Source organism: Macaca nemestrina, chromosome 2 (assembly GCF_043159975.1).
Source record: "Macaca nemestrina isolate mMacNem1 chromosome 2, mMacNem.hap1, whole genome shotgun sequence".
Taxonomy (NCBI): domain Eukaryota; kingdom Metazoa; phylum Chordata; class Mammalia; order Primates; family Cercopithecidae; genus Macaca; species Macaca nemestrina.
Genome location: NC_092126.1, coordinates 102,603,735 through 102,626,935, shown reverse-complemented (window position 1 = coordinate 102,626,935; position 23,201 = coordinate 102,603,735). Strand labels below are relative to the sequence as shown.

Here is a 23,201-nt window from a genome sequence, read left to right as displayed (position 1 = left end):
TTATGATTGCCTTTTGTCTTTTCCCATTCCCGGCATGGAGCAGATTGTTGCCCATTATTTGCTTAGGCTTTCCTTTATCCACACTCTTGGATAAACCCTCCCATCCTGATGCTGGGCTTGAACAGATGACTTGCTTTGGTCAAGGCAAAGGTAACAAGAGGAAACTTGAAGATTGCATGCTGCTCCTGGAAGCCTGACTCCATATGAGCATGCCGTGACTATGCTGATAGATGACATGGCCCAGCACCCCTAAAGACCACTGAGAGAGAGGCCATGGGGATCAGCCAGCTCCCAGCCAACCTGACCCCAGGCATATGAGTAAGTCCAGATCAGCTAAACCTGGTAGAATCTTTAACTAAATAAGTGCTGTTGATTTGAGGGAGACTGTTATATAGCAGATCATTTACGTGCTACCCAAAACTTAAGATCAAATCTCTTTTCTTTGTTCTCCCTCTACCCCTACCCCTATCTCTCTTTTTGCTTTTCTTTAATTTTTTACTATTATTATTATAGAGATAGGGTCTCCCTATGTTGCCCAGGCTGGTCTTGAACTCCTGGACTCAAGTGACCCGCCTGCCTTGGCTTCCCAAAGTGCTGGAATTACAAGTATGAGCCATTGCACCCAGCCAGTACCTCTGTCTCTCTGTCTTGACCCTGTTACTCTGAACATCAAGCCTGGAGGAGGCCCAGTAAGGTTTCTAAAGAAGTATTTCCCAACATATTTCACATAGACCCCCTGCATCAGAATTGCCTGGAGGACTTTTTGGAAATACTGAATCCTGGGAATTCCGGGAATCTTTGGAAACGTAGTATGAGAGACTTTGATTTGACCAGTCCCATTGTCTGGAGAACACGTTTTAACAGTTCTCCTTCCTCATTTAAAGTTGTTGTAGTTGTTGCCCCAGTCCCTTGGCACCATCCAGATAGTGATCTAAGAAGATAACGTTGGGGAATCTGGAGGCTCTCACAGCATACTCTGATGAGAGCTGGGAAAGTCCGTCTTCCCATCTCCTCCCATTCTCAGGTTTAAGCCACTCCAGGGCTGACTCACAGAACCAACCTTCTCTCCAGTTGATCCTCATGACACAGGAACTTCTGAAGCCTGAAAATGATGCTGGAGGAACAATCAAGGTAAGGTCTTGAGAAATGCTGTTTCCATGCTTGTCTTTGCATTCAGATATTAACTAAAGGGAAATGAATTTTACAATAGTTCCCCCTCTGCAGTGCTCCAGAGCTTGTTCTTCTAAGAAAAAAGGCTCAGGACTCAGGCCGTGAAAATAATAAAATCGACTTTCTCACCACCTTATATTTCTCACCACCGCACCTCCCTCCTCTACAAAGTGAGCTCCTTCGAGAGAACTTAGCCTAGGACTTTCTGTCCCTGCTTTACCTCACATGGACTCTTCCCAGTACTGGTTAAGGATGAGTGCTAAAAAGACCTTGCAGCTCCACAGCCAAGACCCCACAGGCTATGTGCTTATGGTTGGAACACCAAGGACAAAGGGCCGACCTCAATGACTTCTAACAAAGATTATATGAGCCTGTGAAGGTCCTGTGATGTCCTGACCCTCAAAATCCAACTCCTGTGTAGGGTTTCTCTACATCAAACTTAGATTAGTCAGTCGTGTTCACTTTAAGCGAGAGCTTTTCTGCCAAAGGCCTTGACAGACACCACTGGGCTGTGTCCTTAACCACTAAGATTTAGCCACAACTAAGGTGGCACAAGGCAGCTTCTTAAACCCCCACAAGTTGCATACAAAGACATAAAAACAAGCAAGGAAAATAGAATTATGATGAAGGCCTGGTTGTGGTGATGGCCACAGGTCATGGAGGACCAGGGACCACGCTTTTTGGTTTTTAGTTTACTGAGACAGCATCTCACTGTTACCCAGACTGGTGTGCAATGGCACGATCTTGGCTCACTGGAACCTCCATCTCCTGGGCTCAAGTGATCCTCCGGCCCTAAACTCCAGAGTTGCTGAGACTACAGGCACACACCACCACACTGAGCTAAGTTAAAAATTTTTTTTTTGTAGAGACGAAGTCTCATTATATCGCCCAAGCTGGTCTTGCACTCATGGCCTCAAGCTATCTTCGTGCCTCAGTCTCCCAAAGTGCTGGGATTACAGGTATGAGCCATCCTGCCCAGCCTAGGGATAGGCCCATTTTTAAATCATCCATGGATGTCCCAAGGCTAAATGTCTTAAGCCTGCCGGTCCCAGTCCTGTGTCTGCATGAAAGGAGAAGCCTTTGCTGTCTATTTCTTCAAGCAGTTACAAGTTCCTTTTTCCTTTGAGTATTAAGTATTCCCCAAAGCTATTCTGTTCTGCTAAATTCCTCCACACTTGCTTTTTTTTTTTTTTTTTTCTCCCTAGCAACGACTTGGACCTTGAGATTTCATCGTGTTTGAAGGCTCTCTGCTTGGTAATATTTATGAGACCATTATTTCACAGACAACCTTCTTTTAGGTTTTATTAGACAATATTAAGTCCAGATAAGAGACCAACAGAGGATTTGAGAATGAAATCTGAATTCTGAGAGTATTACTACTGTTTCTTGAGAAGGAAGAGGAGAAAGGAAGGAAACATTCATTACGTGCCTGCCACATGCTACACCTTGTGCTCAGTCATTTCAGAAAGATGTCCTTTATCCTTGAACAAGATCAGGTACACATTATCATCTCTGTACATGTGTGAACATGGACAAGAAATGTATTTGTTTCCTTGTTTGAGATGATTACCAATGGGTGCCAGAGGGCCTATAGGTGATTTTAATTAAATTGCTTCAAAGTACTTCTCGTTCTTCAAGCAAGAAGACCACTGGATTCTATCCAGGTTTTAGCTACCCAGCTTGGGGTGGACTGAGGTTGACCAAAGGATAAAAGCTGCAAAATATAGCAAACTCACCTAGTGACTTTCTCCTTATAGGACTCAACTCTCCTCTAGAAACCACCTTCTTTTGTTTTCTCCTCACTATCATCCAACAATCGTTTGTATATTTCTCCCAGAATTTTTAGTGGTTGTCCATGAGAGGATGTGTCTGAAAGAAGCTACCTGACCACTACAAAAGTAATTCCAATTTGTTAGCAAAGTTTGAGGAAATACGGGTGAAGTTTCATGACTGACTCAGAAAGTAAAGGCTGCACTTGGGCCAGGAGTGGTGGCTCACGCCTGTAATCCCAGCACTCTGGGAGGCCAAGGTGGGCAGATCACCTGAGGTCAGGAGTTCAAGACCAGCCTGACTAACATGGTGAAACCGCATCTCTACTAAAAATTAGCCAGGCATGGTGGCACACACCTGTAATCCCAGCTACTTGGGAGGCTGAGGCAGGAGAATTGCTCCAACTCGGGAGGGAGAGGTTACAGTAAGCCAAGATCACACCACTGCACTCCAGCTTGGGCGACAGAGTAAGACACTGTCTAAAAAAAAAAAAAAAAAAAAGGGTGTACTTGAACAGTAATGTTGCCCTTTAGGTGATCAACTCAGGAAGGTATACATGAATTCTAGGAATGCTGCCATTGCTCAAAACATGTTTGGAACTCCTTGCTGGAAACTACCTTTGGAGTCAGCAGCCTCATTCCTATAGAGTCAGTTTCCATTTTCCACTTCAAAGGGTAAATGGTGTTAATGCAGTTTGGCTGTGCCTTTATTCATCTTCATGAAACAACAAATGCATTTCTGTTTGTCTTCTCTTCAAATTACAGAGTAAGTTCCTGGAGGATGGGGAAAGTTTCTAGTTATCTGTCAAATCCCACATTCTTGGCCTAACGCAAGGCACATGGTCAGTTTTCAGCAAATATTTGTTGAATAGTAAAATTACAAGGCATAAGAGTTTACTGTATTTTTGTTTTTGTGGTAAATATGTCAGGCAGTAGCTTTTTTATTTGATTATTGCATGCATAGACTATTGCTAGCAGAAGGGACCTTAATAACTCCTAGAATAACTTTCCAGTTTATGGAGAAAAGCTTTCTGGCAAGTCAAACCTTGAAGCTTCTTCCTGAATATACAAATCAAAGCAGGTTAGCAATTGTTCTTTACCTAACTGAAATGAACATAAAGGACATTGTACTGCAATTTTTCACTGATCAGATTGTCAAAGAATGATAATTATTATGAGTGACAATAAATCCAAATCTGCAGTCTCTTTTATTGCTACTAAAAATTCAATTTAGGGAAATTTAATGTTTTTATTTTAACATCATAAAATGTTCCCTGCCATGTGATTCAGTTAGCCACAAGGATGTTCATGACAGCCATGTTTATAACAGTAGAAATTTTATAAAATATTAAAACTAGGAAAATAGATATATAAACTATTTTACAGCCACTTAATACCTTACTGTGTAGCTAATGTACACAATTGTTATAAAAGCTTATTGTAAATTCTAAGAGAATTTACAGAAATGCTTATTGTAAATTCCAAGAGAATTTAGAGAAATGCTTATTGTAAATTCTAAGAGAATTTAGAGAAATGCTTATTGTAAATTCTAAGGAGAAAGCTAGTTGGCTATATATTGTGTATATAATTAGTTACTTTTGCCTAATTACATTACCTGATAAGTTCAGTGCTATGATATAGAGGAGTGGTGATAGTGGGTATCCATGTCTTGTTTCTGACTTTAGTGAAAATGCCTCTAGAATTTTTCCATCGTATCTGTTATCTATTGCTCAGTAACAAACTCCCCGAAAGCTAAGTTGATTAAAACAAAAACAATTATTTCTTTTGCTCACAAATAAGCACAGAGTTTGACAGGAATGACCTGCATCTGTTCCAGATGGCAACAGCTGAGATGGCTCCAGCTGGGGTGAACAATCCACTTTCAATACGGGTTATCCTCTTGGCTGGCAAGTTAGTGCTGGGTGTTGGCTGGGAGTTCAGCTGGTCTGGGGCTGGGGACTGGGGACTTTGGTTCTTCTCCATACGGGCCTCTCCCCAGCTGCTCGGGCTTCCTCACTGGAAGATGGCTGAGTTTCAAGAGCAAATGTCCCAAGGGACCCAGACAAAAGGGAATGGCATGTTTATGGCATATCTTTGAAAAACACATAGCATCACTTCCATTGCATCTTATTACTTGAGAAACTTCTACCAAGGCTGAAAGGGAGGGAACATATATTCCCCCCATGGGATAGTGACAATGTCATGTTAAGATAAACATGTAGAATGAGAGACATTTGTGGTCCTAAAGTTGACATTTTAAACTCTCTCATTAACAAAGACCTCAAAACACTTTATCTTTCACATAACCTCCATACCCATTTTAAAATTATTATTAATATTATTATTAGAGGCAGGGTTTTGCTACACTGCCCAGGCTGGTCTTGAACTCCTGGGCTCAAGAGATTTTCCTGCTCTGGTCTCCCAAAGTGCTGGAGTTACAGGCATGAGCCACCATACTCAGCCTACACTCTTTGTAAATATTTTGTTGATCGCTTTTATCTTGCTTTTTACCCCATATATTAGAAATCTTGTTACTGATTTATACAGTCTAATGTTTGCCACCACCAAGGAATATATCTCTAAAGAATATAGCTAGGCCGGGTGCAGTGGCTCACTCACACCTATAATCCCAACACTTTGGGAGGCTGAGGCAGGTGAATCACCTGATGTAAGGAGTTTGAGACTAGCCTGGCCATCATGGCGAAATCCTGTCTCTACTAAAAATACAAAACTCAGCCAGGCATGGTGGTACACACCTGTAGTTCTAGTCATTCGGGAGGCTGAGGCAGAAGAACTGCTTGAACCTGGGAGGCGAAGGTTGCAGTAAGCTGAGATTGCACCACTGCACTCCAGCCTGGGCAACAGAACAAGATTCTATCTCAAAAAATAGATATAGATATAGATATAGATATAGATATAGATATAGATATAGATATATAGATATAGCTTACCTTTGCTTGTTTTTGAACTTTTTACAAATGGAATCACATATTAGGAATAATATTCTATCACACTTATTTTGCCCAAATTTGTAAGATTCATACATGTCATTGCATGTAGCCATGATATGTTTAATTTTATCACTGCTTGGCACTTTGTGGTATAAATACACAACAATTCATCAACTGTACTGTAGATGGACCCGGAGTCACTTCCAAGTTAGCCAATTAGAATTCTTGTCCACATATCCTAGTGCAAATGTGCATGATTTTCTTTACTGTATACCTTCAAGAGCAATAATGCAGATGCTTATGTTACTAAATAATGTCAAACTGTACCAATTTATACTCCCACCACCTAGTATAAGAGTTCCTGTTCCAAATCCTTGTTACCATAATCTGATTTTGCCAGACTTTTTTCTTTTTTTTTTTTTTGAGATGATGTCTTGCTCTGTTGCCCAGGCTGGAGTGCAGTGGTGCGATGTCAGCTCATTGCAACCTCAGTCTCCCAGGTTCAAGTGATTCTCCTGCCTTAGTCTCCCGAGTAGATGGGATTACAGGTGCCTGCCACCACACTCAGGTAATTTTGGTATGTTTATGTAGAGATGAAGTTTTGTCATGTTGGCCAGGCTGGGACTTTTTTCTTGTTTATGGTAGGTTTGGAATGGAAAACAACTCCTTTAACCCTACCTTAATCTCACCTTAATGCATGCTACCTTTCCAAAGGGCAAGCGTGTTATCTCCTTTGGAGTCTGCCCCTTCAGATACACTGCTTGAGGTGGGTAAACAGTGTTTGGTTCTGTATATGGCAGACCAACACAGAAAATCCCTGCATCAGCACAATTCTAGGTCCTTTCACTTCTGCTTGTAGGCTGGCCAGATCTAGCCAGAGTTCTTGTCTCTCATAGGACTGTGCTTAAAGTAGCCAAGAGTCACACAGACCGTCAGTCTGGATCTCTCCTACCATTTTCCGAATGCCACAGATTTGATCAAATTTTGGTCTACCCTCCAAAGCAACGCAATATCCAAAACCTGACCAATATTTTACCACCATGTAATGTGAGGCACCAGCTTTTCAGCCTGTGCCCAGTGAAAAATCACAGGCTCTCTTAGTATGGAAGAAGGGAGGATGAACATTGGTGTTCAATAGATAAGACTGAGAAATCCTCATAAACATTGGTGTTCATTCTGGCCACAGCTTTCTTTTGCCTTCACTTTCTTTTTACCTTACTAACTTTTGTTTTTTGGAAAAGTCATTATTTTGTCCTAATTCTTGAATGACAGAGTCAGTTAGCCATTCATTTTTCTCATTCTACTGTCCCCTAGCTGTCACTGTTGATGGGGAACAGTTAGGTGTCCTTTTTCTCCTTGGCTTCTTTCAATAACACTTTTGGTTTTGGCATTTTCAGGATTCTTTAACAATGTAAATAAGAATGGGTTTTTAAAAATCGTTCCACTTAGTATACATTGGAATTCCTGAATTTGTAGATTCATGAGAATTTCAGATCATATCTATTTGCAGATTCATAAGAATTTCTCAGTCATATCTATTTGATACTGACTTCTTTATTCTCTCTTCTCTCTCTCTGGAACTCCAATTAGACAGTTTGACCCTCTAATTTTACTCTCTCTGTATCTCCTCTTTTGTATTTTCTTTCCTCTTCTCTTTGTTCTCCTTATGAATAATTTTTTTCATATATTTTTTCTAATTCATCAAACCTTTCTACAACAGTGTCTTATTATTTTGTCTGCTCATTGAGTTTTAAATTGCAATGATCATGTTCTTTATTTCTAAATGGCAAAAGCACAGTGTCAATAACTAGACATTGTCTTAAAAAGGCAACTTATTTAAAAGAAATATATCTATATGAAATGATATATGGTAATACCAAAAAAAAAAAATTCCCTATAAGGAATTTTGAAACAAATGTCAAACTAGCCCATTCATTTCTTCAGGCTTGATGACCTGTGCAGGGTCTTGTATGCCACCATGATGGTCTAAGGGACTACTTTCTGAAGCTAAAGACTGTACCTTTCTTTTGCAAATCATAAATGGAAGACGCCCCTTGGGTTGAGATAAGAGTATTGGATGGAAGAAAATGCAGAGCTGAGTCGCTGAGGAGAGGTGGTAAGCGGGGACATGATGATGCACACTTCTGGCAATGTCGAGTGCTCTTTGCACCAGTGTGAACCGAGCTAGCCAGTCGTGGAGAGGGGAGAGTGCTTCTTGGACCATTGTCTCTCAATGAGAGTGCAGCAGGAGGTAGAATTGGGGTAGATGTATGTGCAGTTATAGCTTTCTCCTTGTCCCCAACTCATTTCCAAAAATATCTATAGGAGAGAAGAGAGAAAACTTAGGTGAGTTTTCAATGGGTTGGGCAATGGAGATGTGCACCACTCACATAGCATGGACTCCAAGAGACTTCATGGCCTCTGGTACAGGCCTCCAACTCCCCATGAGAATGGAACGTTTTGATGAGGCTCTACTTGGTGTGAGGCTGGACTGAGACCTCTTCTCTCTGGAGGGGTTTCTTTGCTGTCATTCTCTCCAGTGATCTTCTCCATTTGTCTTCTGTTTCTATTGGCTGATGCCTGTGATTCTTGCTTTAGACAAAAGCTTTCCTCATGTTTCCATCATCCTCACTTCTGTTTCCATAGTAAATAAATGGTTCACTTGTTATCTGCCTCTCCAGATAACTGCCACAAGGTCACAGGCTTTGTCTTCATTTACTGCTCTATCCCCATTGCTCGTAATAATGCCTGGTCCACAGTAAGTGCTTAATAAATATTTGCTGAATGTTGAGTTATTATTTTACTTGAGATTCTTTGCAAAGTAGAATTGGCTAATTCTGGCACTATTCCTAAGAGAAGCCTGCTGAACTTAGCATCTTCAGAAGTGCAGCGTTTCCTGCCCTATTAAACAAATAGAATGTTTTACCTGTAGGTTTAAAGCAGGTTTTTCATGGATGGAGTTTAGCAGTCTCATCCCTGCCTTGCAGAAAAGCTCTGGATTGCTCAGGCTGGGTCAGAAACCCCATGGAGATAGTGACATTTACCACTGGTTATCGTGTTATTTAGAATATGAATGAGGTTGAGCTTTTCCAACAGGAGCCTTAATAATAGTTTCCCAAAAGGGAACAATTTAAAATGTCTCAATTACCTACAAATAAATTTACCAAAGAATGTGCAAAACTTCTACAGGAAAAATTATAAAACCTTATTGAGGGACATAAAAATGAGAAAATGGAGGAACATACAGACTGCTCACGTGTTGAAAAACTCAGTAGTGTAAATCAGTCAGTATTACTCTATAGAATCAATGTAATCTCAACAGGCTTTATAATGGAACTGGACTAACTGACAGGAGTTGGCTTGAAAATATATATGACAATGCAAAAGCATCAATAATAGCCAAGACTCTCTTGGAGGAAAGGATGAAGATAGGTGGATTGCCCTACTTGATACCACAATAGATTATAGAGTTCTAGTAAATAGGCTAGTGTGGCATTGACTCAGGGACACTCATAGAGCAGGGAGAAAAATGGAGAGGTCAGGATCAGACTGCACAGATGGACCTGATTTTTGAGAAGCAGCAGTTCTGAACAGTGAAGACAGTGTTTTCAACAGAAAGTCCTAAGGGCTATGGCTATGTTTTTGTAGGATTTTATATGCGATTGTGAAACCATTTGACGTTATCTGGTGAAATTAGAGTTTAAAACCGACAGGGGAAAACTTTGCACAAGGATCTATCAAAAATGTTCCAAATGGTGGGCCACAGTGGCTCATGCCTATAATCCCAAACTGAAACAGAAAGGTCACTTGAGCTCAGGAGTTCAAAACCAGCCTGGGCAATATAGTGAGCCCTCCTCCTCTCCACAAAAAAAAAATTTTAAAAATTGGCTGAGCATGGTGACACGCACCTGTAATCCCAGCTACTTGAAAGACTGAGGTAGGAGGATCGTTTGAGCCCAGTAGGTAAAGGCTGCAGTGAGCCATGATCGCACCACTGCACTCCAGCCTGGGCGACAGAGACTCTGTCTCAAAAAAGAAAGAAAAAGCAGTGACAACATTGAAGGAAAGAAGCTGTGCTAAGATTCCATTTATGGGAAGTTCAAAAATAGGAAAATTAAATAATTCATGATTAAAAGCACATACATAAGTGGGGAAACAATAAAGTCAACCAGGGTATCATGGGAGCAGGAGCTCTCTGACCTCAGAGAGGAGCAGGGAGGGACACACAGATGCTTTCTCTGGTCCTGGCACTTTTCCCTTTCATAACCTGCATCACAGTTGCAGAGGCTTTAACTTGATTCTTACTCTTCAAGAATGCATGGATATGTCTCTTAAACTATCTGCATGTATGATCCATTTTACATAAAAATTATTTTTAAAGTAAGTACTAAGGAAAGACAATGCGATGCATACAACAGTATTCGCTACATGCCAAACCCAGACTAACTGCTGTGCAGGACCTCAGTGAATCACAGCAGCCCACAATCATCCCATTTGATGGTGAGGCCACTTGGGCTAGGGACATAGTCCCTTGCCCAGAACCACACACGAGGAGTGGCCCAAGCAGGACTGTTATCACCCAAGTATGTCCAATTCTAAAGCCCACACTATCCACCTCACTATGCAGCCCATCATGTCAATGATGACAGTGGGCCAGTCCCTTCACAGAACAACTGGTTATGCGAAGGTCTCCTTGGTGTTGGGCCATGGCACAGACCCGACCCGTCCCACCCACTGACACACCAGGAGACCACACCCAAGCTGACCTCAGGGAGTGCAGTGCATTCTCAAAACACTATATGAAGCTGGTGTCTTTGACCAAGCAGGGAACTTGATCAAACACCCAAGTCGAGAGCAGGTGATGTGGCCACCTGTTAATTGTGCTGATGTGCTCCTGAACAACAAGCAAGAGTGGGCACCTTGAATCCTGTTGGGAGCTTCAGGTTTGCCAAATGAAACTTACCTCTCCCACTTTTTTTGAATATTCATTAAATCTCTTTTTTTTTTTTGGTCAGTTTTGCTCTGTTGCCTAGGCTGGAGTGTGGTGGCACTCACAACTCACTGCTGCCTCCAACTCCTGGGCCCAAGTGATCCTCCTGCCTCAGGCCCCCAGGTAGCTGGGACTACAGGTGCACTACCACACCTGGCTAATTTTTAAATTTTTTTGTAGACATGGGGTCTCGTTATGTTGCCCAATCTGGTCTTAAACACCAGGCCTCAAGTGATCCTCTTACCTCAGCCTCCCGAAGTGCTGGGATTACAAGCATGAGCCACTGCACTCAGCCTCAGATTATTTTATTTTATTTTATTTTATTTATTTTTGAGACAGAGTTTTGCTCTGTTGCCCAGACTGGGGTGCAATGACAGGATTTCGGCTCCGTGCAAACTCCGCCACCCAGGTTCAAGTGATTCTCCTGCCTCAGCTTCCCGAGTAGTTGGGATTACAGGAACCCGCAGCCGCCACCACACCTGGCTAATTTTTTTTTTTTAGTAGCGATGGGGTTTCTCCATTTTGGCCAGGCTGGTCTCGAACTCCGGACCTCAGGTGACCCGCCTGCGTCAGTCTCCCAAAGTGCTGAGATTACAGGTGTGAGCCACCTGGCCCTCAGATTTATTAACTTTTTCTATTCACTCAGTACTTACTAGTATTTACCAAGTGCCAGCTTTTGTGATAGGCTGATTCCAATGAGGATGCTCAGATTTGCCCTTATATTAGGAATGTACAAGAAAAAATGTGTTTATTGCAGTCCTACAAAAGGAGTCCCTACGCTACTTAGGAAAGTAGAGAAGAGAGGAGAAAGTAGAGGAAGAGGAGAAACTAGAGTTCTATGTGAGATTCAGTTTCTATTAAGCATAGAAGACAAACTGCCCAAAAGTGTATGAAGAGCTTGAAGTTGTGAACAAGTAAAACCTTAAGGCATGTAATATTTAGAGCAAGCTGCATTTCTAAGATCAGGCTGAACAAGGGAATTGAATAACTTAATGAGGGAAAACCAATTCCTGTGTAGAAGGAAACAGAGAAGTGCCAGGGAAAGAAGGGAGGTGGCTCACGGGGCCAAAGCAAAAGCAGTACCTAGGAGTGAAGGAGGGAAAGGCTTCTCCCTCACCTTAAAAATACCCTCATGCTAGTCATGGGCCCACAGCAGTCAGGAAGACTCAATTCTGCAAACACCACTGGGGTAAGTTGCCAGTAGCAGGCTGCTGAACACCCAGAGCCAGATTGTCACCTTGATTCAGCAGCGCTTATGAGCTGCCCTACATCGGGCAGGCACCACCAGGCAAGAGAAAACTGTTTGAACTGGCTAGTATAAGATGGCTATTCCAGATGGTGAGAGCTTGGGGGCAGACTCTGGCCATGGGCAGCTGCTCGGTCCCATGAGAGCATGGTGATCCCACACTTGAGCCAGGATCCACTAGCAGTTGGTGATGTGCGGCAGGGCCAGGGGAGAGGATCCTATTTTCAGGTACCCCAGCTGAGTGGGTCTGAGATCCCCTCTAGTATTTTCTGGCTTCCACTTAGCTGAACATGAATGAACCCTGCCAAGGAAGGCTACCTCCTTCCTAGCCTTAGAATCTAGAAAAAAAAACTTTCTGGAACTGCTATGAGAATGCTACCACGGTCTCCCGATCGGAGGTGCTCGGCACTAGGACACAAGTCTATGGAGAGGCTGGGTTTGTGTGGGACCCCACTAGGATGGGGTCTTCCTGGAGGTTGCTGGATAGTGACATGTCTGATGTAACAGATGTTTTCCACGTCTTCAAGTGTCAGGAAATGCCAAGGTTCTCTGTTCACTGGACTCCACCCAGAACCTGCTGACAAATGAGCTTAGTATACCTTACTCCAGGATCACACCACCTCCCAATGCTTCTCCAGCTCCCGTTGACCAGTAGCCTTCTGTTTAACTGTCCCTGCTTCCCACTATCCTGATGCCAGCAATCTCTGCCAGTGTTGCTAACCACTTGCAACTCCAGGAACCATAAATCTCACTGAACACCATTCCACTTGGAGACATTATGGGGCAGATTTTCCCAACCTTGCTTACAGCCATAAGCAGGCTTACTATGAAGAAAATGCTTGAGACTGCAGTGTCCCCACTGCCTCAGCACCACTGGAAGGAGCCCTGGGAATGTGGTCACATGTACATCTATTTTGTAAATTTTCAAAAAGAACCTATGAATCCGTGTAAATCAGTTCAGGCATCTAAAAATCTGCAATTCAATTTATGGAAATGTCTCTATTAATCTTTTTGAGACAGGGCCTCACTTCCTCACCCAGGCTGGAGTACACAGGGGCTCAATCACAGCTCACTGCAGCCTCCAACTCCTGGGCTCAGGTGGATTCTCCCACCTCAGCCTCCTGTGTAGCTGAGGTACCGTAAGAGTATGCCATCATGCCCTGCCAATTTTCTGTATCTTTCGAAGAGATGGAGTTTTACCATGATGCCCAGGCTGGTGCTGCACTCCTGAGCTCAAGCAATTGTTTTACCTCTGCCTCCCAAAGTGCTGGGATTATGGGTGAGCCAACATGACAGCCAAGAGTATTTTTCAATAGGCAATGAGAATCATTAAATCAGTTTAGGATGAAGTCAGCAGCATTAACATATAAAAAACAAATGTGGCCAGGCACAGCGGCTCAGGCCTGTAATCCCAGCATTTTGGGGCGGGTCACATAAAGCCAGGAGTTCGAGACCAGCCTGGCAAAACCCTCTCTACTACAAATGGAAAAATTAGCCAGGTGGGGCGGTGCACACCTGAAATGCCAGCTATGCGGGAGGCTGAGGCACAAGAATTGCCTGAACCCAGGAGGCAGAGGTTGCAGTGAACTGAGATCACACCACTGTACTCCAGCCTGGACAACAGGGAAAGACTCTCTCCCCCGCCCCACCCCCAGCAAAGACAAATACGGAGAGCATTTACTTTTTTTTATACATACATACAACCCTCTCCTCTCCCAGAACCTGTAGGCACGCTCACAAGAGGGGCAATTAATGTCTCTCGATGTGGGGAAGGGCCATCGCCTGTCCAGGGCTTCCAGGAATAGTTAACCTAAGTGACAGGAACATTCTCAAAAATAAAAACCTAAGCTCTATAGAACTTACCTACACAAATGGTAATTAAAGTCAAGATTATCAGGGCCTCAGAAAAATATTCCTGAGGTTACCACCTAAGTATGTACAACCACTTATATCTATTTTCAGGGAACAGATGTTCTCTACACAGAAAGCAAGCTCAAGTGAAAAGCAACATACATTATCTACAGTGGGCTTTAGAAGTACGATTCATTTCGAGACATGTATTTATTATACCTTGGTATGCAATCTCAGGTATTCTGATCTGGAGTAAAAAACCAAACTAAATGAACACAACTTTTAGAAACTGACGTTTATTTTCTATCAACCATTTTTCCATGTTGCTTAAGAGCCCGTGCAAGAACAGCTTAAGACCATTCAGTGGTTGCTCCTACCCATTCAGTGGCCTGAGCAGTGGGAGCTGCAGACCAGTCTTCCGTGGCAGGCTGAGCACTCCAGTCTTCTGTTAAGAAAATACCAAAAAAAGCCATCAGCTCTGTCCTCAAAGTAGTATTTTTCCTTACCCCACTCCCTACAGCAGACTATCAGATGCTGTAGCACACTAGGACGAAAACCTCTTAAAGCTACTATAAAAGCCACAGAGATCATTAGAATAAAACTGAGAAGCTGCAAAATATCAGCTTGATGCTCTTCTATCCTGATACATACCAGTGGGGAACTGCTGAATAGGCACAGAGGGCACCTGCACACCTTCAGACCAGTCTGCAACCTCAGGCTGAGTAGCAGTGAACTCAGGAGCTGGAGCAGTCCATTCACCCTGAAATTCCTCCTTGGTCACTGCCTTTTCAGCAGCAGCCTGCTCTTCTTTTTCAATCTGGTTATTTTAAAAAAAAGGGGGGGGAAAGACTTACAGTGACTGACAAATTTTGCTTCCTAGAAGCACAGTCCAAGTTGTCCATTTTGCTTATGTAACCACAAGCCTTTGGAGCTTACCTCTTCAGGATCTCTGTAGAAGTAGAGATCAGGCATGACCTCCCACGGGTGTTCACGGGAAATGGTGCCACGCATGCGCAGAACTTCCCGAGCCAGCATCCACCACATCAAACCCACTGAGTGAGCTCCCTGCCAAAAGCGGCAATTATTAAAAAGTGACACTTGGTCAAACCCAAACAGCAAGCATCTTCCTGGCTCCTACATCATCTAGGTACCAAAAGTACAGACATCTCTTAGTTTAAAAGCAATTGTAACAGGGAACATTATAATCAGGGATTTTCAACCAACCTTGTCTGCACATTGGAATCATAGGGATTGAAACAAACAAACAAAAAAACCAAAAAAAACCCCACACACACAGTTTTCAAGACTTCACCACACACTACTATATGAGATCTCTGGGAGAAATGCCTGGACACTAGCATTTAAAAAAAAAAAAAAAAATCTCTGGGCAATTCTTATGCACAACTAGGGTTACAAATCAACCAATTTGAACCACACACAACCCACCTTTTTAGAATCTTATAGTAGAACCCATCAAGTTGGTGTAAAACCAGAAAGGCCAAATGCCTGAGGCCTGAGCAAGAAACATGGACAAAGGCAGAAGAAAACACACTATTTTCCAAATGTTTTCATCTCTCCACAAAGCTGTCATGCAGTAATGTTATACTTGTAGCAAGAATTACTATCAAACTCCACTCATTGGGCCAAAGACCCTTGTGGTGTTAGCGAAAAACTTGCCCCTCATGTAGCACACTACCTACACTTGCGAGTTCATCGGCCAGTCAATAGCCTCAACTCCAAGCTCTAACAATGTGCACAGGAATGTTTTTTCTAGAGCATGCATTCGTCAATTCTAGATCATAAAATCATTACCTTGTTGTTGCATGGGATGGCAATGTCCACATAGCGCAGAGGAGAATCTGTGTTACACAGAGCAATGGTAGGTAGGTTAACATAAGATGCCTCCGTGAGAGGCTGGTGGTCAGCCCTGGGGTCAGTAACCACAAGAAGCCGTGGCTCCCGGAAGGCTGCCTGGATCTGGTTAGTGAAGGTTCCAGGAGTGAAGCGGCCAGCAATTGGAGTGGCTCCAGTGGCAGCAGCAAACTTCAGCACGGCCCTCTTTGAAGAATTTAAAAGTTAATGGTACTCCAGAGATATTTCATAGCAACTCCCCATATGCTGACACCAGTTCTGTAATCATATGAAAAAGCCTATCTGGCCGAAACCCTCAAATACCTCTTCCTCAAAAATGAAAGCAAAAAGCATTAATTCCTCTAAGTTCTCTAGGTTAACTGACTTACAATGCCCTCACTTCTAGGCCCTCTGCTTGGAATGCACTTCCCACCCCCACTTCTCTCAGGTGTCTGGTTCACTGGCTTCTTTACGTCTGGAGGCTCCAGAACCACACTTGCCAGGCTCTAAGAACCAAGTAGGTGATTTTTTGAGTAAACTGAGGACATTCACATGCCTCCAAGTTCCTCACATGGTTGTGAGAACACATCTAACACAGAACAATCTTGGCACCAGCAGGAAGCACTTCTGGGCACTGGCCAACTTAATCACTACTACTCCATATAAAGCAGGCACATACCCAGCTTTCCTTAACCTCTCTTACTTCTCCGGGAGATTTCCCGCATACATTCAAAAAGAGGCTTGTTTTTCTACTATATCCCAAGCACCCAGCAACACTACCTGGCCCAATCTAGATGCTCAGTATATTTTTCTCAAGCAAGCAAGAACTGTCACTCAGTTCATTCTACAGCAATAACTAAAAATGCCTTTTTTCTACTGTGTACCAAACTATGCGGTCCCAGTAACAAGTCAGTTTCAGGAATAACCCTCTGCAAAAACACGCGTCGGAACCTGTCCTGTCAACATTGAGATAAAGTCTTCACTACATGATTTTCAAATCTGTCAAAATAGTTGAGTTGAATAAAATCCTGTTAGAATTCTTAGAATTCAAGAAATCTACTAGTTTTCTCAATAGAAAAAATGTTAAAATAGAGCTGTGGCCAAAAAAAAAAAAAAAAAAAAAAAAAGATTCAAGTTGTACTAACTAGTCATTTCTTAAAAATACAAATTAAGGTATTTTTCATTCAAGTTGGCAAAGACGGCCTCACTCTTGTCACTCAGGTTGGAATGCAGTAGACAGTCTTGGCTCCCTGTTGCCTCAACCTCCTGGGTTCAAGCAATCTTCCCATCTCAGCCTCAGCTGAGACTACAGGCATGCAACACCACACCCAGCTGGTTTTTATTTTTGGTAGAGACGCAGTCTTGCCACATTGCTCACCCTGGTCTCGAACTTCTGGGCTCAAGCAAGCCACCAGTCTCGGCCTCACAAAGCACCCATATTACAAAAGCATGAGCCACCCACGACTAGCCTTTTTTTTTTTTTTTTTTAAAGAGACAGGATCTCACTCTGTGCCCCAGGCTTGGAGTGCAGTGACAAAATCATAACTTACTGCACGCAGCCCCCAACTCCTGGACTTGAGGGATCTCCCGCCTCAGACTCCCAATTAACGGGAACTATAGGTGAATGCCACCATGACTGGCTAAGATTCCTAAAAATTTTTTGCTTATGAAACTTGGATAAGACAAAGACTACTGTCCTAATCTAATAAAATCTTACTGAAAAATGCTGCAGTTGACACCAAATTTCTGTCCCAGTATTTCGTCGTCTTAAGGTAAAAACTCTGACTACGGGAAAAAGTGGTAAGCCACTTTAATAGGATAATTTCTAGATATTTAGTGACAGAAGTCTACACAGAATGAAATTATAAAGTTCAACATACTGCCAGATGCCCAGCATGTATGTTGAAAAGGTCTTACAGGCTAGGCACAGTGGCTCACGCCTGTAATCCCAACACTTTGGGAGGCTGAGGTGGGAGGATCACTTGAGGTCAGGAGTTCAAGACCAGCCTGGCCAAATGGTGAAACCATGTCTCTACTAAAAATACAAACACCAGTTGCGCATGGTGGCACATGCCTGTAATCCCAGCTACTCGGGAGGCTGAGGCAGGAGAATCCCTTTAACTCAGGAGGCAAAGGTTGCAATGAGCCGAGATCACACCACTGCACTCCAGGCTGGGCAAGGGGCAACAGAGCAAGAGACTGTCTTAAAAACAAAAAACAAAAAAACAAAAAAAAGAGGAAAGGCCATAACGGCGACTTCTATGGCTCAGTCCAACTTAAGATCTCTGAACAGTGGAATTTGAGTTATTTCTATTTTCTTATACCTTTCTGTATTTCTCACAATGTCTGTAAGCTTCATTTCTATAATATAAAATCTAATCACTGTCCCACAAACCTGGCCAGTATTCCTGGAGGATATAACACTGACATCAGCAGGGTTTTCAATGGCAACAATGGCACGAGCCGCCAGCAGAAGCTTCTCCCAGGTCCTCTTCAGATTTATGATGTAGATGCCTAAGTGAAGGCAAAAGGATTTGTAACACTTGACCTGGCTGTGCAATCATTCTTTGCAAGTTCAGTGTATGTGGCAGCGAGTACTACCAAACTCCAGTCATAGAGGAAAGCTCTACTGGTGTTAGCGAAAATCCTGCCATTAATGTAGCACACTTCCGACACTCAGAAGTTCATGAGCCAAGACTGGCCTCCACCCTGAGCTTTAATAGTGTGCAGCCGAGATTCAGTTGGCTAAATCCATCTCTCCTTTCTCCTTCCCTGTACTTCCTGTCCATCAGTGGTTCTTAAGAATCCACTTCCTGACTTTCTGCCACTTTCCCTTTTATCATCTTCACTGATGCAAGATTCATCCTAAATCTCCTTCACAGCATGTCACTCCGAAGTCCTTGGTAGCTTTATCTCTAAAATAAGTGCCTTAGCCAACTTAATGCCTTCCCTCCTCTGGTTCTTCCAAGCTATATTGTTTATCCCCACCTCCTGCCCCACTTTCCACTCAAAATTCAGTTCAATAGCCTGTGTAAGTACCTATGAAGTTGAAGGCACTATGGGAGCTATTAGAAACTCAGCTCATGAACTTGCTCAAGTTCACAACCCAACCCAAGTCCCATAACGCGGGCAACTGATGTATTCTTCCCCTGGAGCAGGAATCTTTTCTCCCAATAACAATCAGAACATTTATTTAAAGTATGTTTTCAACCTAGGAGTCTGGTTTCATTTGAGGAAGAGATGATACAAAGAAATTACCCAGAACTAACCACGAGAATAAGCAAGCTCAAAATCTGTACTTACAGCTGGAGTAACAAAAAATTAAAGCAATGACTAACCATCACTTTTCCTTTTATAGATGTACTGTTCCATCTGGAAGTCAAGATTGGTGCCACCTAAGTGGGTTCCTGCTGCAAGGAACTTAAGGACATCCTCCTCCTTCATTTGCAGGACATCAAGGGCTCCGGACATTGTGAAAGTTTCCCTTTAAGTTACGACGGGAATCTGAAATGAGAGCAATCTATTTCTTTTCATTCCAGTAAATTAAGTGGGGTACACCCTTAAAAGCTACCCAAGACTCCATCTCCTACAGTGTCAGGCATTGAGCTTACAGTGCAATGAAGGGGCAAAGTTAACCAATACATGTCGTGTATTACGGAATAGCGCACATCTTACTGAGGAAATGATGTGGACGGCAGAACAAGCGAATAATAAAACTAAACGAAATTAGCGAATGGAAATTCAACACTTCTCAAGATAGGAATTAAGGAAAAGTTCCGGATACGCCAAGTTAACTAGATATACAAGAGGAGCCATATTTGGAATATGGAAACTAAAGGGAAAAAACGTATGAATTGGTTTCAGATATTTTCAAGCAGATTGTAGGCGGGTGCTTTGGAATTACTTCGCTGTGCCGTCACCACTCGTCTCAAAACCCAAGAACCTTAACTCCTGACCCACACGGCGCGAAGGGGAAAACCCAACCAGTCCAAGTCGCCGGTGTAAATCAGGGCCTGGGCCTCGACTCGCCGCCGTGGGGGGGTCCGAAGGGATAGCAACACCGAATGTTAGTCCGCCTTCTGAACTCCCGCCCACCGGCGGCCTGGCCCGAACCCCAGCTCCGAGCCTCCGCTGGAGGGCGACCTCCACCCGCTCCCGGGGCACTGTGGGAACCCGCCAGCCGGAGCCTGGCCACGTGCAGGCCGCAGGCCTAAGGTGGGGCGCGCCCGGCGGGAGACAGACCCGGTCTGACCGGCTTTCATAACTAGTCTTCGCACCCTTCACTTGAGCAGGAAAAGCTCATTTTTCTAGCCTTGGGAGGCGCCACGGACACCACAAATAACTCACCCAGAACAACGCCGTATGGACCCCTCTGTAGGTAGCGCGGAAAGGAGTAGCAATAGGAAATGACGTTCTTATATACTCCTTTGTCAGCCAATGGCAAAGAAAGTCGAGCGGAAGAAGGGCGGAGCCGGAGAAGAGCGCTGCCGGGACTGGGCTCCTTCTTCAGGAAGGCGGGCTTGCGGCGCAGGCGAGGACTTCTGGGCTGTAGCGGGTAGCCGCGGCCTGGTAGGATCTGGGGAGCTTGTGACTTTGGGGTTTCCAGTGCCACAGCGGCGCCCTGTGCATAATTCCTGTCCAGAGCGCGGAACTGAAGCTAGCCAGCCAGGCGGGGCGTTCTTACCCAGCTCCTTGTACCTGCGAATTTGAGCGGCTTTCTCGCCTAAGCTGCAGTTTCCTTACCTGAAACGTAGAAAGGTTTGTTCGACACAACAAACTGTTAGGTAAACAAAAACTTGAAGATTTATTTGATTTTCCTGGAGAACAGTTTAACAGGAAGTAATTCAGATTTAAATGTTCACTTAGGGGAAGTTTCCCTGAAAAAGTTAAAAAGGACAAAATTGAACAGATGGTATGGATTATATCTGTCATCTACCTATCTTTTTTTTTGTTGTTGTTGGTCGAAGAAAAGTTTTTGCAATATCTATCAGTAGGAGATAAGTTTGCTGGGCGCGGTGGCTTGTGCCTATAATCCCAGCACTTTGAGAGGCCAAAGAGGATTTCCTGAGCTCTGAAGTTCAAGACTAGCCTGGGAAACATGGGGAGACCCCGTCTCCACAAAAAGTACAAAAATTAACCAAGCATGGTGGTGCGTTCCTGTAGTCCCAGCTACTCAGGAGGATGAGGCGGGAGGATAGCTTGAGCCCAGAGATCAAGGCTGCAGTGAATATGATTGCAGCGCTGCACTCCAGCCTGAGCAACAGAGTGAAATCCTGTCTCCAAAAAACAAACAAAAAATAGTAGTTAATTGAAGGGGCGCTGTAATCCCAGCACTTTGGGAGGCTGATCTCTTGAGGCCAGGAGTTCAGGAGACCAGCCTGGCCAACATGGTGAAACCCGGTATCTACTAAAAATTCAAAAATTAGCCGGGCATGGTGGTGCATGCCTGTAATCCCAGCTACCGGGGAGGCTGAGGCGGAGAATTACTTGAACCCAGAAGGCGGAGGTTGCGGTAAGCAGAGATTGCGTCATTCGCACTCCAGCCTGGGCGACAGAGCAAGACTCCGTCAAAAAAAAAAAAAAAAAAAAAAAAATCGCCGGGCACGGTGGCTCAAACCTGTAATCCCAGCACTTGGGGAGGCCGAGGTGGGCGGATCATGAGGTCAGGAGATTGAGACCATCCTGGCTAACACGGTGAAACCCCGTCTCAACTGAAAATACAAAACTTATCCGGGCGTGGTGGCAGGCGCCTGTAGTCCCAGCTACTCGGGAGGCTGAGGCAGGAGAATGCCGTGAACCCGGGAGGCAGAGCTTGCAATGAGCCCGAGATTGCGCCACTGCACTCCAGCCAGGGCGACAGAGCATGACTCCGTCTCAAAAAAAAAAAATGGAGATTCCTGTCTGTGGCGTGCTGAGTCAATCTGATTTCTGAGCCCGCCCCAAAATGAACTCGTAGACCCTTATGGCCACTCTTCCATAGGACAGCACATCCAGGTTCTCCTGCAAGTGGCTTTGCAGCTCCACTGAGGCCAGTATGATTTTCTGAGGAGCTTGGAAACCCTTGGACCCTAGCACAGGTCACCCCCAGGCTGCTCTGCTTCATCACCCACCAAGGCTGAAGCACCTGGGGCTTGAGGGACAAATTCAGAGAAGTCACAGCCCGTTGCTGCAAATGCCTCCCACTTCTACTCTTCGTTTTGGAAAGAGGATGCATTCAGTTTGTTGACACAAACTCAGGCCACAGCCCTCCTCAGAGCAAGGCCCCTGAGTCCCAGAACAATGCCCTTCCCCCTGCGCCCAAATGTACTCCTGCTTAACCCTTCAAGTGTGGACTGGGATTGTTGAGTAGTGAATGCAGCTTTGCAGGGTTCCTCCAGGGGTCTCAGCCTTGGCATTAGAATCACCTAGGGAGCTTTTAAAGTCTTGTATCTAGGCTGAACATACCAGAATTTCTGAGTGAGACCCAAGCATCAGTAGCTTTTAAAGCTCTTGTAGGGGCTTCCCCACCACCCTCTGAACATTCACTGCTAAAATGAACTGACAATAGGCAAATTAACAGGAGAAGAAACATACACTTTTTTTTTTTTTTTTTTTGAGATGGAGTTTCACTCTTGTAGCCCAGTCTGGAGTGCAATGGCTCAATCTCGGCTCACCAAAACCTCTGCCTCTGGGGTTCAAGTGATTCTCCTGCCTCAGCCTCCCGAGTAGCTGGGATTATAGGCATGTGCCACCATACCCGGCTAATTTCGTATTTTTAGTAGAGATGGGGTTTCTCCATGTTGGTCAGGCTGGTCTTGCACTCCAGACCTCAGGTTATCTGCCCATCTCAGCCTCCCAAAGTGCTGGGATTACAGGCATGAACCACCGTGCCAGGCCAAATATACACATTTATTAATGTGCTTATGCACAGGAGCCATACAAAATATAAGACTCAAGGGCCAGATGGCTGAAGCTTAAATAGCATCTACTTCACAGGGAAGGAAGATGGGAAGGTAAACAATTTAGAGGGCTAGTAAGTGATTTTGGGAAGGATAGGAATGAGTTCAAAGAACAGAAAATTTGCCTGAGACAGAGTTCCTCTGAGCTCTGGGGGAAACAGCAGCAAATTACGGTGGAGTAAGGGGAGGAACTTCACTGTGACCAAAGATTGCCTTATTAGGCAGATAATGTTTCCTGGAAAATCTCTCAGAGCTGCCCTCAGAAAAATAGATGAAGAGTCTGTGTGGGCATGGTGATGACTTTTAGTCTTTTCTCTTCCCAGTGGTTAATATTTCCTGGTTACCTGATGAGATTCCTAGGGAGGAAGTTTTAAGACTATTGTATTTATTCTGGAGGAACTTACCTTATTCAGATAAGGGAACTTCAGACAAAGC

The 23,201-nt window shown here is 44.0% G+C and overlaps 1 protein-coding gene and 2 non-coding genes across 3 annotated transcripts; all 3 read right to left on the bottom strand.

Annotated features, from left to right (window-relative positions):
• Positions 1–14,257: 14,257 nt before the first annotated feature.
• Positions 14,258–20,301, bottom strand: LOC105480230 (ribosomal protein SA). Its single transcript, XM_071091466.1, has 8 exons — positions 20,176–20,301; positions 19,167–19,332; positions 18,212–18,342; positions 16,606–16,608; positions 15,790–16,035; positions 14,914–15,042; positions 14,629–14,794; positions 14,258–14,422 (listed from the first exon to the last, which is right to left on the bottom strand). Exons 2-8 carry the CDS (start codon positions 19,297–19,299, stop codon positions 14,328–14,330), a joined length of 903 nt encoding a protein of 300 aa, XP_070947567.1. The 5' UTR covers positions 19,300–19,332; positions 20,176–20,301; the 3' UTR covers positions 14,258–14,327.
• LOC112426454 (small nucleolar RNA SNORA62/SNORA6 family) lies at positions 15,582–15,735 on the bottom strand. Its single transcript, XR_003017785.2, has one exon. It is a non-coding gene; the product is annotated as a small nucleolar RNA SNORA62/SNORA6 family (small nucleolar RNA).
• Positions 18,409–18,559, bottom strand: LOC112426455 (small nucleolar RNA SNORA62/SNORA6 family). The gene has a single exon (XR_003017786.1). It is a non-coding gene; the product is annotated as a small nucleolar RNA SNORA62/SNORA6 family (small nucleolar RNA).
• Positions 20,302–23,201: the final 2,900 nt, after the last annotated feature.